Source organism: Ochotona curzoniae, unplaced genomic scaffold (assembly GCF_017591425.1).
Source record: "Ochotona curzoniae isolate NIBS_2020 unplaced genomic scaffold, NIBS_Ocur_1.0 contig_2692, whole genome shotgun sequence".
NCBI lineage: Eukaryota > Metazoa > Chordata > Mammalia > Lagomorpha > Ochotonidae > Ochotona > Ochotona curzoniae.
Window position 1 is genome coordinate 17102131 of NW_024465556.1, and position 15907 is coordinate 17118037.

At 39.4% G+C, this 15907-nt stretch overlaps 1 protein-coding gene across 2 annotated transcripts in view; it reads left to right on the forward strand.

The window, feature by feature from the left end:
* Positions 1-15907, forward strand: part of MCU (mitochondrial calcium uniporter) — a 152586-nt gene that overhangs the window by 102693 nt on the left and 33986 nt on the right. For both annotated transcript variants that reach the window (XM_040975928.1, XM_040975929.1), the window contains exon 2: positions 5633-5702. In XM_040975928.1, the coding sequence (XP_040831862.1) occupies positions 5633-5702 (70 nt within the window). The remainder of the gene's footprint in view (positions 1-5632; positions 5703-15907) is intronic.

Sequence of the window (15907 nt, forward strand, 5' to 3'; positions counted from 1 at the left end):
TAAAGCTTCAGTGTAATGGTAGATTAGAAGGTAGCAAGAAATTATTCTTGATTTGATGTTTCGACGGTTTTATATTAGCCATGCGGGGGGGGGGGGACTGCTCCCATGTTGTAGAAGCTGTCTTATTTCAACAGAAACAGTTTTACACGTTTACCATAGTATGTTCTTAAGCATTGGATTCTAGAGATAGATTTGGTAAGATTGCTGAAACATGGGTATTCTTAGCTCAAAATGGAAACTTTTGAAATGATGTTGAAAGGCTCTTTTTTTTTTTTTTAAAGCATTCAGTGTTATACTGAAGAAAGGACTGGCATTGTGATGTGGGGAAAACCCCTGCCTATAATGCTGGAATCCCAATTGTATGCTGATTATTTTTTTTCAAAGATTTATTTATTTTTGTTAGAAACTCAGCTATACAGAGGAGAGACAGGAAGATCTTCTGTCTACTAGTTTACTCCCAAAGAAGCCGCAACGGCCAGAGCTGAGCCAATCTGAAGTCAGGAGCTTTCTTTGGGTCTCCCACATGGGTGCAGGATCCCAAGGCTTTGGGCCATCCTCGACTGCCTTCCCAGGCCACAAGCAGGGAGTTGGATGGGAAGTGGGGCTGCCAGGATTAGAACTGGTGGCCATATGGGATCCCAGTGCATGCAAAGCAAGGACTTTAGCCACCTAGGCTATGGTGTTGGCACCATTGATGCTAATTATTGTCTCAGCTGCTATATTTCTGATCCAACTCTCTGCTGATGGCCTGGGAAAAGCAGTGCAGGATGGCCCAAGTGATTGGATCCCAGCCACCCATGAGGAACCACCTGGGTGAAGCTCCTGACTTCCGGCTTCAGCCTGTCCTAGGCCTGGCTGTTGTGGTCATCTGGAGGAGTGAACACTGGGGGGAAGGTGTCTCTCTCTTTCTCTCCGTTCTTTCTCTACCCCCTTCTCTCTAACTCTGACTTTCAACAACATGAAAAATATATACTGAGGCAAATGATGGGTATAATTTAGCATAGTTGAACTGTGGCATAGTAAGGTTATTTATCAAAATTTAGTCTTGGGATTTATTAATATATAAATTTATTCTGTGTAAGATTATTTGAGCTATTTAATATAATTTAATCTAGTTTGATACAGGTGTTTGTATTTTCTAATGAAGTTTGAATTGTTTTGAAATACCAGGAACTGGATCACTAACCCTCCCTCCCCTCTCATCCCTACCTTCTTTGGACTGCTGTCTGGCTGGGAGGACTTGGAGGATATTGACAGGTTATGTAGCCTTGACAGTTGTTTCAAGTTGCTGGCAGGAATGTATTGCTGAGTTTGCTCTTCTGAACCATGAAAGGTGAATGAAGGGAGAGTTGCATAATTTATGATGGTAATAAAGGATGTGAAAGTCGGTTTTGACTTGAATTTGATCATTTACTCTGGGGACATGAAATGTCTTTATAATACCAAGGTTTGATTTTTTTTTAAATTGGCTTGAGTCTTATAGCTTGAAGATACAGTTACACTGTTTTATAGTTTAGCTTTAAATTTGTAACACTAGCATTTGTATTCTCCTGGGGTTTGAGTTTATGGAAAACAGATGTAATATCAAGAGAGGCATGACACATAACTAGCTTGTAACTAAAGTAAAGGCTTTAACTCCATGCCCCTGCTTTACCTTAAAGTTCTCAACTTCCTTATCACAGACATGGACTATCCTATCAAAAGTATAAATTTGCAGTTTTTAAAGTACCAGGGAGGCACTAATTCACATTGTTCATTTGATATTTATACTACCTGGAGATGTATCCTCTCTCTGATGATTTTTATACATTCTAAATACTTGGTCTTGATCTTGGTCTGTCTGTGAAATTTAAATATGTGAATAATACATGCCATTTGCCCCAATGTTATTGCTGATGTTTCTTTTTATGATTTCTTGAGATATTTCTGAAACTTTCAGCATCAGTCAAGTATTTATTCAAATCCTGCTAGTTTAAGGGTAAAATGTATAATTTAAGTTTGCTTGTTTCTTGTTATAATTTAAGAATGGTGATATTTAAACCATGAAATACATTCAGCTTAGTGGAGCCGTGAAACACAGTTCAGAATGACAATGAAAGCTTTGGTTTTAAAGCATTTCTAATTCCCTCCTTTACAGTCCCCTCATGTTCATTTTTATGTGTTGTTTGTTGTTGCACTAAATCAAGGAGTAAAGACAACAGCAAGTTCATTTCTGTTTCAGTCAGCCTTATTAAATTAAGTTAAAACTATAAGTTACCGGCTTAAAGAAAGGAAAGGATTTATATATGTTAGTGAACATTTGAAAAGTGATATGCTGTAATTGCCACTATAATTTCTAAATGAACTGGAAATACTTTGAAAAAGCAAATTATGCCAAAACTCGAAAAACTGAAATTTTCTTAAAGTGCCAAATAGCAAATGTTGTAGACTATTTGGGCTATGTGGTCTGTGCTGTAGCTTTTCAGCACTTTCTCAAAACTACACAACTCTTCAGTTCTGTTGTCCTGTAAAAGTATATTAATTGGTAATATAAAGTAAATAAATGAATGCGCTTGGCTGTGTTACAGTAGAATTATATTTAGAAAAACAAGTAACTAGCCAACCAACATATGTGCTGTAGAAACTAATTCTAGTCTAATTCATAAGCTCTCATGTATCGAAGTGGTCTCTGTCCCACACGAACATCTCTGACTATTCTTAAGGATAAGTTGCAGGTGATAGAGCACTCTTTGGAGGTGTAGAGCTATTTTCAGGTGAAGTAATATGAAAGTGAATTTTCTTTCAGATACTGGAATGACTACAAATGAAGCACATTTGGCAAACAGAGAACCAGGTGATGGATACATGGGTTTTCTCACCTGGTCCTCTCTACTTCTGTGTTTAATCCAAAGTATCTGTATTAAAAAGCTAATGATGGTGCAGCAAAGGCCCCAGTTCCGTCCTTCTCTTCCTACGCTTTGGGTTGAGGAGAGCGAGAAACAGAACCACGGCCACCATTTTAAGCACAATCAGGGCAATGTCAGCAGTTCCAAAACACGCTGGATCAGGGAAACTTGCCAGATGGATGAGAGGTCTGGTAGATGTGTGGGAAAACCCGGGAAATCCTCAAGGTCGCACATCCCAGCAAAATCAGGCAAATACAGCTCACGAAGGCAAGTGGCTGCTGAAGCAACCCTGTTGCTTCACCTTCCAACTCTTCAAAGAAAAGTTAATCTAGTATTAACATGTCAAGCTTCAGGAAGTTCAGATCTCATGAGTCCTACTGCAATGAGAAGAAGTTCAGCCAACCAACAAATGAAAGGAGCAAACTACAGCCAGATAATTGACAGCGGGCCTGAAGTCCATTAGTCTGCAGAATTAAGTCTTAAGGAAATCTGGAAGTGAGGTTTACAGAGCAGAATATGAATCTTCTCAATCTTGACAATATAGTAAACTTGACATGCTACCGGTGACATAAGGAAGTTAGATGGATGAGAGGGACAAAAGTGACATGGAGGCAAATTTTATAACAAGCTGCCAAAAGATGTCATTTGAAATAAATCCAATGAAAGCTGAAGTGTTAGAGTGGAAGGAAGTGTGTATGTAGTTGATAGTAGAAACATAGATTGAAAGATTATCTCTAAGAGAATTAATATAAACTAAACTGGAAGTAGACAGGAAGGGGACAAATAACAAAATTATATCAGTTGTTCATAATGTAGTTTGCATTTTAATATGAAGTATAGTTTACAGTTATAAATATTTATTTATTCAGCATGTGTTTGGTGGGATTTGTTATTTGCCCAGCAGTATTAAGTGGCCAAAACAGGCTAAAAATCCTTGCTTCATGTTTTAGGGGAGACAAACAAGAGAGAAGTAAATAAATAAATACTTCGTTGTGAGAGGTTGAGTGTGCGACTTGCAGGGATCAGGAATGCCAGCTCATGGGATCGCTGTTTTGCATTGGGTGACCAGAGTAGGCCTCACCAGATGATGGAATTTGAGCAAAGACTGCAAGGAAGTAAGGGAATCCAGATAGTTCCCTTAGAACTCTCAAGCAGTGCTCTTAGCAGAGGGAACAGCCATTGCAGAGGGGCTGAAACCAGAGTGTTCAAGAAACAGTGCTAAAGCAGGATGGGGAAGTGGCAAGAGACGAAGTCATAGACAAAAGGAGCATCATCATACTGGACCTCACAGACCTCTGAAAGAACTTTGAATTTTATTCTGAAATCAGAAGAAATACATTCACACCTGAAGCAAAGCTAGCACAAATGATTTACAAAAAAAAAAAAAAAAAAAAACACAGCAATGAAAAATAGAAAGCAAAACTGAAAAGAGATTAAATGTGTCTGTGACATAAATGTAAGTAAACTTTGCCATTTGACGATCACAAAGAAAACTATAGTCATTCCTAATATAAAGATATTTAACAAGGTTAAGGAAAGGACAGCCAAAGACACAGCAGCCTTATGCAAGCTAAAAAATACAGGAATCGTGATCTCACAATTTTGTAAGACTTGGTACAAAAAGCATTACAGTAGGAAAAAAGATATGCAAGATCATATGAAAAAATCCTTAAAGTCCTTCCCCAAGATACAAAGAGACTTAAATGGAGAGGCTCTTGGGCAAAAAGAATCAAAGTCACTTAGGTGTTCATTTCTTGTGTGTTAATCCACTAAAATTAATACCTAATGAACCAAGTGTTTAAACCTGAAAAACTGAACTAGCTGTACACCAAATTTCTAGTAACTGTAAGTGCTTTATTTACATATTTTTATGAATGTCAGCAACCCTGTGTGCTCTCTTCACTTGGAAAGAGTTGGGAATGATGATATTGGAAGGATGTAAGTTTGTCATATGCCGTACGCATGTAAAGCTTTGCATCATTACAAAGTCCTAAATTACTTCTCTGAGGAAATGGGGTAGAGCATGGCAGACTCACAGGCTAAAACATTGAATTTCAGTCGGTTAACGCCTTCCTTTCTTGCTTCTTTGATCCTTTAAGGACCTGAGAAAATAAGAAGGTAGAGGGAGTAAATTAAACATCTGGCAGGTCAGCCTGTTTATTCAGTTTTCTTTGTGAAACCTGGCTTAATTAGGAAAGCCTAAATCCCTGACCCACAGGTCCATTGACATTACTGTTAAAGCAGTAAAGGTGGGTGGGCATGTGGCTGCCTTCAGACGCTCTGCAGAGGTGTGATTGAGGGCTCAAGGGAAGAGGTTGTCCACATCTTAAAAAGGAGGGTGAATAGAGAAGCCAGCTGCCTATTTATGTCGTAGTAAAGTTATGGTAATATGTGAACTAAAAGTCTAAAGTCAGCAAGAGAATGTAACAAGAAAATTTAGTTTCAACCAGTAAAACCAGTATTCTGTTTTTTAAAAAATATTTATGTGATATAATTCTAATTTGTTTACTATGGTGTTTGACTCATATACATGTTTGTAAATATGTTTGCATATAATGTTAAAATCACCAAATGTTCACCTTACAATGTTGTTACCTTATGGTGATAGGAGTTTGAGGGGGTTTTATTTTCTTTTATGTGTAGTTTTAATCTCTTGTACCAAAAGAATTTATATTCCTTATGTCACACACACATCCACTCATGCACGTTTCTTGTGTTCTGACTGGAGATGTCCATGTCTTTCCTAGGTACACCAGAGGCTGTCTTCCTGGCAAAATTTAGGAGCTGTGTATTGCAGCACTGTTGTGCCCTCTGATGGTGAGTTTTGGCAAATCCACTTTTTACTTCTCTTAAAGTGCAGATTTTAAGCATGATGTAAAAAATAATAATAATCAATAACCTATATTCATTCACTTAAGGTGGTGGGCATGGGGGTCAGAGAGAGGAGACTGCTAAAAAAGAAAAAAATGTATCTAGGTGAAGATCTAGTCAATTTAGAGAAGAAAACCAAGAAGAGGAACTAGTACTCATCAAGTCATCATAAACCATGAACTATTCATCTGTTTTCAAACTGGGGACGGGATGTAGTTGATATGTGGGCCACAAGAGCACCGCCTTCGGTATTTGGCTAACCGTTGGGTCTTGGCATCACGGATGTGGATCCAGTGCTCCAGCCCTTTCAGGGCATCAGAGCCCAGGCAGGCAGCTCAGTCGGAGACCGCCTGCTTTGTCGTTTTCTCGTCTTTGGCTCAGGGCAGTAGTGCTCTGTGATGTGGAAGGAAGTCACAAGTGCATGAGAGCCTTTGTGAATGTCCACAATCCTACAAATGCAAGGGCATCCGGGTACTACATGTCTTTGCAGCAGTGGAGGGAGATATGTTTATTACTCAGCGTTTCTCTTACCCAGTATTGTATGTTTGGAGTATACATTGCTTAGGCTCAGGGGTGAACTGCTAAATGTTTCCTCTGTATAGCCCTTTGTTTGAAAGAGCACTAAATTCAGCCTTATAAACAGTAATTCCTAGGCACAACAAAGCTTTGAAAGCATCCTTCAGTTTTGCCAGGGCATCTTAAACTGAAGAAGTCTGGAAGATGAACCGCAGGAGCCCTAGAACCCCCGACGTGTATCACTGCTGTCATTTGCCCAGTGTTGTCAGAAGCCCCTCCCCAAAGCTGCTTTACTGTCAGAATTTGTAGACACAGTGTGCTTGTGGTTGCCAAGTGCTCTAAAGCCATCTGTAGTTACTCATTTGTACTATGGAAAGGATGAAGGCAGACATAGGCCATAATCAAAAACATTTTTCTAAGTTGCTGATTTTTTTCTTGTAAAGGCAAAAACCTAATAAAGTTGTAGCTTTAATATGTAAATAAGAAGGCAGCACCCTGCTTCATTACAGCCAGAGGATACGGGGTACATTGCCACACTCAAAAGTCGTTACAAAACCCAGATACCAGTACCTCCTGCCTTGCCCAAGTCGGGGGACCTTGATGCCACCTGCCCCTGCTACCTACTTCCTTCCCTCTGTAAGTCCTTCCAAAGCAATGTGTGGTGTCTCTCTTCCCCCCGACATTGTTTCAGTGGATTAAACAGACACACAGAGTCTGTCCACAGCAATGTTGCCATCACTTCCAGGGTTCATTGCCTTCCTCTGTCATCACTGCTGGGTGACACTGCATGTTTCAATCTCAATGTGAAAAATAATTACTCTTGGTGCTGAATCCTCTCAGCTGTTGCTGAACCAGCAGTATTTCATGCAAACATTTCTAATCTTTATAATTTGTAATATTGTCTGAAATATATATATATTCAGTGTTAGCATGTCTATATATATTTCAGCAAATTGAATAATATATAATTATACATAATATCAACCAGGTCACACTGCAACATTCCTGTGCCAGTGTTTATGAATGTTTAATGGCACTTAATTTAAACTAATGAATTTGTATTGTCATTTTATGTTAATTTAGTTATTTAATGCTACTAGTGTTATATACCAACCCGCAAGAAAATATTTTTTATTTTAAAAATGAAAAGACAGAAATAGAATGGGAGAATCAGGTATTCCATCCAATGGTTCACCCTGGAAACCACAGTGGTAGGAGCTATGCTAGGCTGCAAAGCCAGGAGCCAGGAGTTTCATCTGATCTACCACATGGGTGGCAAGGACTCAAGCATTTGGATCCTCCTCAGCTGCTTTCCCAGGCGCATTAGTAGAGAGCTGAATTGGAAGTGGAGCAGCCAGAACTCAAACAGGGCCCAAACCAGGGCCACAACACCAGCCCCAAGAAAGGGTTTTTTTTAATATAAATAAATTATTATTTTTACAATATTTATTTATTTTTGTGGGAAGGCAGGTTTATAGAGAAGAGAGACAAAGATCTTCTGCCTGCTGGTTTACTCCCCAAGTAGCCACAACAGCCAGAGCTGGGCCAATCCAACACCAGGAACCAGAAGCCTCTTCTGGGTCTCCCATGCGGATGCAGGATCCCAAGACTTTGAGCCATCCTCTGCTGCTTTCCCAGGCCACAAGCAGGGAGCTAGATGGGAAGTGGAGTAGCTAGCATTAGAACCGGCGCTCATATTAGATCTCAGTGCATGCAAGGCAAAGATTGAGCAGGTAGGCTATCGTGCTGTACCCCGTACATACAGTTTAAAGAGCATCTCTTGGGCCCAGCGTCGTGGCCTAGCAGCTAAAGCCCTTGCCTTGAATGCGCCGGGATCCCATATTGGCACTGATTCTAATCCTGGCAGCCCCACTTCCCATCCAGCTCCCTGCCTGTGACCTGGGAAAGCAGTCCAGGACGGCCCAAAGCTTTGGGACCCTGCACCCGTGTGGGATACCCGGAAGAAGTTCCTGGATCCTGGCTTCAGATCGGCATAGCATCAGCTGTTGCGCTCACTTGGGAAGTGAATCATCAGATGGAAGATTTTCCTCACTGTCTCTCCTCCTCTCTGTATATCTGACTTTCCAATAAAAATAAATAAATCTTAAAAAAAAAAGAACATCCCTCACTTGTTCCCACTTTCCCTTCTTCCTTCCTTCCTTAATTTTCTTTTAATTTTCACAATGACATAGTTACTTTTTATTTTCTATTTGTCTATCCTCTCTGAAAAAAACTTAAATATTCCATCCATTTAAAACATTTGGTTGCTGGGCCCAGCTCAATGGCCCAGTATAAGTCCTTGCCTTGCATCTGCCAGGATCCCATGTGGAGAATGCTGGTTCCTGTCCTGGCTGCTCCATATGGGACCCCAGCACTTGCAAAGTGAGGATTTAGCCAGTAGGCCATTGCACAGGACCCATGAAATATTTATTTTAAAGACAGATTACAGAGAGAGGAAGAGATAGGGAGAGAGAGAGATCTTATACTCACTGATACATTCCTCAAATACCTGCAGCAAACAGGGTTGTGCCAGGTCAAAGCCAGAAGCCAGGAATTCCATCCAGGTCTCCTATATGGGGGACAGCAGTCCAAGCACCTGGCTATCTTCTGCTCTCTTCATAGGTTTATTATCAGGAAGCTGGATCAGAAGCAGAGGCAGGACTCAGTCTCACACAGTCTGATCTGGGATGTGACATCCTAAGCAGAAGCTCTGTCCACTGTGCCACACAACGCCTGTCCCCTCAAGAAAATATTTCACTCATTTTAAACAGTGATTACAGTTGTACTAAGGTAGCTAGCTTGATGTTACTGTAGGACATGAATGCTAGTAGGTGTTCCTGTGTTGCCTGAAGGGTTGAAGATAATATTTTTATGAAAACTAAAAAGATTATCTTTTAAAATCCTGAGTCCTTCTCAGAATTCCTACCAATCCTGTTTGCTCTTCTTAAGAAACCAACTTAGAGTCCAACATTGTAGCTTAACAAGTGAAATCATTGCCTGCTGTGCTAGCATCCCATATGGGGCGCTGGCTTGTATACTGGCCACTCTGCTTTTGATCCAGCTCTCTGATAAGAGCGCAGGACAGCAGTGGAAGATGACCAAGTTACTTGGACCCCTGCCATCCATGTGGGTGACACGAATGAAGCTTCTGGTTCCTGGTGTTAGCCTGGTCCAGCCCCTCTCTTTGCGGCCATTTGGGGAGTGAACCAACAGATGGAAAGCTTCTCTCTCTCTCTCTCTCTCTCTCCCTCCCTCTCTGTCTCTTCTCTCTTAAAATATATATAGATCTTAAAATAATATCAACTTGTATTAATTGTCAAGAAACAAACACAAAATTACTTGATTTAATGCAGGTCAACATCCTTACTTATCCTTAATTAGTCCCCTTTTATAAATTTTTATTTTAGATGATGCTTACATAGTTGATCAGGGTGTAAAGGATTAAGGGTCAGAGAAAAGTGGGTGTGACCATTGTTTCCAAGTTTTCCATTGCTTTTTCCTGTATCTGGAGGGAGGAGGGAGCAAGGGGAGAAGCCACACCCAGCTCCCAACCACCCCAGTATCCGAGGATGGGGAAAGGCCACCCAATATTGACCCAGGGTCCTAATGTGGCATATGCTCCGAAGGTTCTGCCCAGGTGGTTTTGATAGTTCTGAAATGTTGTCTATGCAAGGGTGAAGGAACACTTTCAATGTCCGTTGGCTTACATAGTCCGCCTGAGTCTCCATTCACCCCGATATTTTGCTGTCATCATTGGCCTGGGATAGTCGTCCAATCTGTTCTGTTCTCCTTCCTCTGCTGTGGTAACAGATGTCTTCTGAAAGCCCCAATGGGCTGCTATATCCTCTATGTGGATCTGGGCCAACTGTCCACTACATCTTTTTCACTGAGGAGGACCAGTTCTCACAGGCAGGCTTAAGGGCCCAGTCCAGACAACCCAGGCACTGCCAGACTTCCTAAAACCCCAGGGCTCAAGGACCTGGCACTCACTGTAGGCAGGCTTGAGGACCCAGGAGTCCCCGTTTTTAATGTGTTTCTTGTTTTGAGCTTTTAACTTGTTACCTTAGGTCAGAATAATGTGTGAGAAACTGCTGATTACACAGGTACTGTTTAGTCACCAATGACACACTTTTTTTTTTTATCATTCTCTGCTCTAATGTGATTGCTGTGGTATTTTGGATATCAAACAGGGCTTGACCCTTGTTTTTCAAAAAGTACAAAGTCCCAAATACCATCTTGTATAGGTGCAAGGTTTGTATGTAATTTCTCAATAGTTTCCAGTTAACTATGTTGTTTGACATATTGTCTCCTTACAAATATATTGACTGGGATAAAATATATAGATCATCCTAGATGTTTAATCTCTACCAAAGCAGTGTAACAAATGAATTTTTCTTGTGTCATAAATACTTTTAAAGATCCAGTGAAACCTCTAGATTCTAAGAAAGAAAACAATTGTACATACTCAAGTAACATGATTTACATATAATTTCATAGTGCATAGTACAGGCTCCCTCAGACCAACCCATGAAATCCGTAGTTTCAAGGACCCAACTTGCTAACTGTTATAGATCTATAGAACACAGGTGTGTGTGCACATCTTCATGCCCGAGTCCCAGCTCCCATTCATGAGTACTGTCGTCTCTAGAGCTTGAGAGCACAAACGTCAGAGTCAGACCGAGCTCTGCCCATCTCAGTTCTGCCACCATTCAGCCACCTTACAGCTAGAGACGAGTCGTTAACTCTTCAAAACTTATTTCCTGACCACAAAGACTCATTAGGGGATGTTGGGCAGCATTACTTTGAATAGTTAATTCAAAATAAACAACAGTCTGAATGCCTCTCATTTGCCAGATGAATAGACAAAATGTAATATGTGTGAAGAGCTTAATATTGTTACCACTTCCAAAAGAAAAAAAGGTTATCTTCCTTATAGAAATATTTACTTACCCTATAAAGGATAATTATAACTGTTTTTAAGACCGCTGACCTAAAACATGTGACCTTGGGCTTCTCATTTTAATTTATGCCCCAGATTCTCAGTTAAAAGATGACCCATAGTACTTTTTTTATGGTTATGTGGTTTATACCTACTTTAAGCCCTGAAGGATTCCCTTTTATGTTAATGAAAATTAAGATGAGAGTAATTATTCTGTAGAGATGTTGACTGTCACACAATCCGGGACACTTTTGAGAGGGAAAAATAACTACTTATATCATAAGCCAGGGCATGGCTTCACCTTAACTATCTGGATAGTGTGAACAGCGAGCTAGAAAAAGAGCAAGATAAGTCACCTCATTTAGTTGCTTTCATTTCTTTATCCTGAAACATAACCCTACGCAATCAGCCTTGTGTCAGGAACTATGCTACAGAGTTGTTTGTTTTGCATTTAACAAAAGATGGAATTCCTTTTTTAAAAAACTGTGTGAGGGAAAATAAATTTTGTATTGAAAGCTAATGAAAATTTCTATGAAATAATAATTAGATTTTTATATTTCACCATGCATTAGATATAATTTTCTATGTAACATTAACATATTACTAATATATTGTTAAATCTATTGATTATATAATACCTATTAACATTAAATATTATGTTTATTTGCATATATTTGTGAGAATATTTTTATATAAATATGAAAACCAATAAAAACAAACCTGGAGGAACCACAATACCAGACTTGAAGATATACAATATGGTAATGGCACAAAAACAGAGAAGAAGATCAGTGGTATGACAGAAAAATTCTGAAAATGAGCCCACACATCCATAGCCAGCTAAGCTTCAAAAAGCAAACAGAAAGCAGCCCACGGACAAAGGATACTCTCTTTGACAAATGCTGCTCAGAAAACTGGATATCAAAAGTCTAAACCTACACCCAGACAGCATCAAATTACCTGAGGAAAACAGAGAACATTCTGTAAGATATAAGCATAGGCAGTAACCAGGATTTATGAAGAACTGGAGAAACTCAGCAATAGCTAAACAAACAATCCTGTTAACAAAAGGGCAAAGGACATGAACAGATATTTTTCAAAAGATGAAATTCAAAAGGCTAAAAGACACATAAAAAATGCTCAGGTTGTCTATCAGAGAAATGCAATTAAAAACTACAATGAGGTTCCACCTCATTGCCAGTGAGAATGGGCAACATGTAGAAATCAACAAAAATAATTGCTAGTGAGGATGTGGTGGAAATATACCTTATTCCCCTGTTGGTGGGAATGTAAACTAGTACAACCAGTATGGAGAGTGCACAGACTGAAAATCCATGACCCAGCCATCCTACTCCTGGGAATATATCCAAACAAAATGAAATCTGTATTCAGGAGAACAACCTGCAACCCAATGTTTATAGTAGCACAGTTCACAATAGCTAAGACATGGAAACAGCCCAGATGCCCTTCAACAGAGGAATGAACAAAGAAATTTTGTACATCTATTCTGTGGAATACTCTTCAGCCATTACAAAAAAAGAAGAAAATCCTACCATTTGCCACAAAATGATCCTAGCTGGAAACCATCATGTTTAGTTGAAATAAGCCAGTCCCAAAAGGACAAATACCATATGTTCTCTCTGATATAAGACAACCAGTATGCAAATTAATATATACATATATAATACACATTATAACATTATATAAGTAATATAGTATACATGTTATATAATATATGTACTAATGTGTATCAATATATAATGTTCTATATTAAATATATTTGTTAAGGTATTAATGTATAATGTGTAAAATGTTAATATAATATATATTACATAAGAGATATTAGCATACAAGGAAGTAAGGGTGCTATACAGTATGTATCTCTACTCCCAAATAACAGTAGGACTCCCGATGAAACTTAAAGATATAGCTTTATGTTATAATACTGGGTTTCTAGTTATACTTACCATGTCATGATACGGTTAAGTATTGGAAAATCAAGCGTGGAACTTGTACCATGGAACTATACTATCAAGATAACATGGGCATGAATGATGAGAAGGGAGAATGAGGGAGGAGAAAGAGAAAAGGGAGGAATGAACCCCAGTGTCTATAAAACAGTATCATGAAAAATAATTTTCAAAAGATTAAATACTATAGATAAAATTGGCTTTTAGTATAAATAATAATATTTATTAAATAAATTTATGTTATGTGATTACCTGTATTTGAGTTTTAAAAAATAGATGGTAAATTTGTAACCTGAGGAGTATGGATGGTTTGGGAAACCACATTAATGTCCCATTATTTTCTTTGCATTTTGTCCTATTGCTTTTTTAAACTTTCTCAAGACATATTTTATATATCTCATATCACTTATTGCTCTATAATCATCATATCAACCCAGCTTTTGACACATTTTTACTGCTAAAAGCTTTCTTGTTGCCAGTCTCCACTCCTACCCTCAGCCCAAAGCAATCAGTAATCTGCTTTCTGTCTCTAGTGTTAGAACTTTGCCAAAAATGGTTGAATGAATTTATAAATAGGGTAGGCCTAACTATTATACTGGCACAGAACCTACAGATAGTGTAGAACAGCTCAGCATAGAGGGAGAGAGGGAATCTTTCTTTAAGTATCTTTGATCCTGAAACTCAAATTGTTAAAATCTAGAAAGAAAATCTGAGACAGACTTCCCCAGTTCTTAAACTCTGTATGAAGGTCTGGGTACTTCCCTTCAGTTTCTTTGTAATCCTAGTCAGATTCATTGTTTGTGTGCCACAGTGAAATAGTTCTTCCAATCACCAGGGTTTCCTTTCCGCCTAAAAGGGAAGATGAGAGGGTCGTCCATGATGCCAGTGGGCAAAGTGGTGTGGTTGGCCATTGGGTTTTGCTTCAATATATCAAAGGAAGTGTGAACAATGATTTCATTCACAGCCTCCTCTGCCATGCCTTTCTCCCTGTGTGGGTTCTCCTTCATGCTCTTGTAGAGGAGGTAGAGAATAGGATCTTTCATATCCCACCCCTGTTTTGCTTGATCATACCTGAAACCTGGAGCCCCACACAACCTTTTCAGCTTTGAGAATCTCAGCACGTACCAGGATCTGCCACCATTTTATTCTTTCTTGAGAAATGGTATAGCAGAATGCCAAACAGTCCTTGACGTTTCTAGCCACATAGAGCATCTTCTAACCTTCCCCAAAAAGAAAGCGGTAGTACGCACACCCCCATCATCCTGGATCATGTCCATGGTCTCCCAGGTCCAGCTAGTGCCTGGATTTGCATAGGTTGCAATGAGATTATCAGGCTTTGCTTGGAAATTCCAGATTTTGTCCCAGTTGTCACTTACCATCTTGGTCGTAGGAGTTCCATTCACTTCTTTGGTTTTTGGTTTTTCCAGAAAGAGATCTTTCCTTTTTCTCCAGGGACTTCTTGTATGGATGGCAGGTGCTAGGCTAGAGAGGAGTGCCAAGCAGGAAAACAAAGCCTGGTGAGGTATTTCTGCCGGGGCTGCTTCATGTTGGTGAGTCAGAGCCAGCCTGATTGAGGCAAGATTCCAGGAGAGGCAGTTCTCAATACCTTGCTCTTTGCTTTTTGCCTGTTGACCTTTGATGACTGCTTCTTTAGATGCTCCTCTGGGTAGTCCCTGAGTTCTGAAGCTTTGGCGTGGACATATACCTTACTCAGAAGAGATCTAGGGACAGCTTAGTGCTTTAAAGACTCATCCGTGGCACAGCAAGCTAAATTAAGCGGCTTGACTCTCACATCCCATATCTGAGTGCCAGCCTGCTTCTGTGCTGTACTACTTCCAATTCAGGTTCCTGTTCATGTTTCTGGGAAAGTAGTGAGTGATGGCCCAAGTGCTTGGGCCTCTGCCACCTGTGTGAGAGACCTGAATGGAGTTCCAGGATCCTGGCACAGGCTTGGCCTATACTGTTGCGGCCATTTAGGGAGTGAGCCAGATGAAAGATCTCTGTCTCTCTCTTTTCAACTAAGGAAATAAATCCTTTTAATAACAGTTATTTATACAGCATGTATGATAGTTCTTTTATTTTTCATTGCTGAGCATTTCAGGTATATGGAAATACTACATTTTATTATTCATTGATCCAATGAGAGGCATTTGGGTTGTGGTCTGTTTTGAATGAGCTGTTCAAAATAATGCCACCACCAACATTTGCTGTTGAGTCTTTGTGTAGACCTGTTTTCATTCCTCTCAGGCACATATTTAGAAGTGGAATGACTGGTTCATATGGTAAATGTGTGCTTGACTTTTTAAGAAATTACGAAAAAGTGTTATCCAAAGTAGCTATCCCACTCTACACTCCCCCAGCAATGTATAAGTATTCCAGTTTCCCCACATTTTCCCTAACACTTGTTATGACTGTTCTTCTTGCTGGTAGAAATTCTAATGAATAAGGAGTATCATTTCATGACAGTTTTAATTTCACTGATGACTAATATTATTGAGCATCTTCATGTGATTAATAGCCATTCAAAATTCTTTTTTTGGTGAGCTAAGTTATTCAAAGTTTTTGTTCATTCAGAAATGTTGAATGTCTTTTTACTGATTTGTAGGAGTACAAAATACTGTTTTAAAAACAAAAAACTGTTTTTTAAGAAGGTATCATGAACCAAGGCTCATTATTAATAGCCACTGCATACACAGAGATTTCCATGTTTATGGTCATCATCGTAC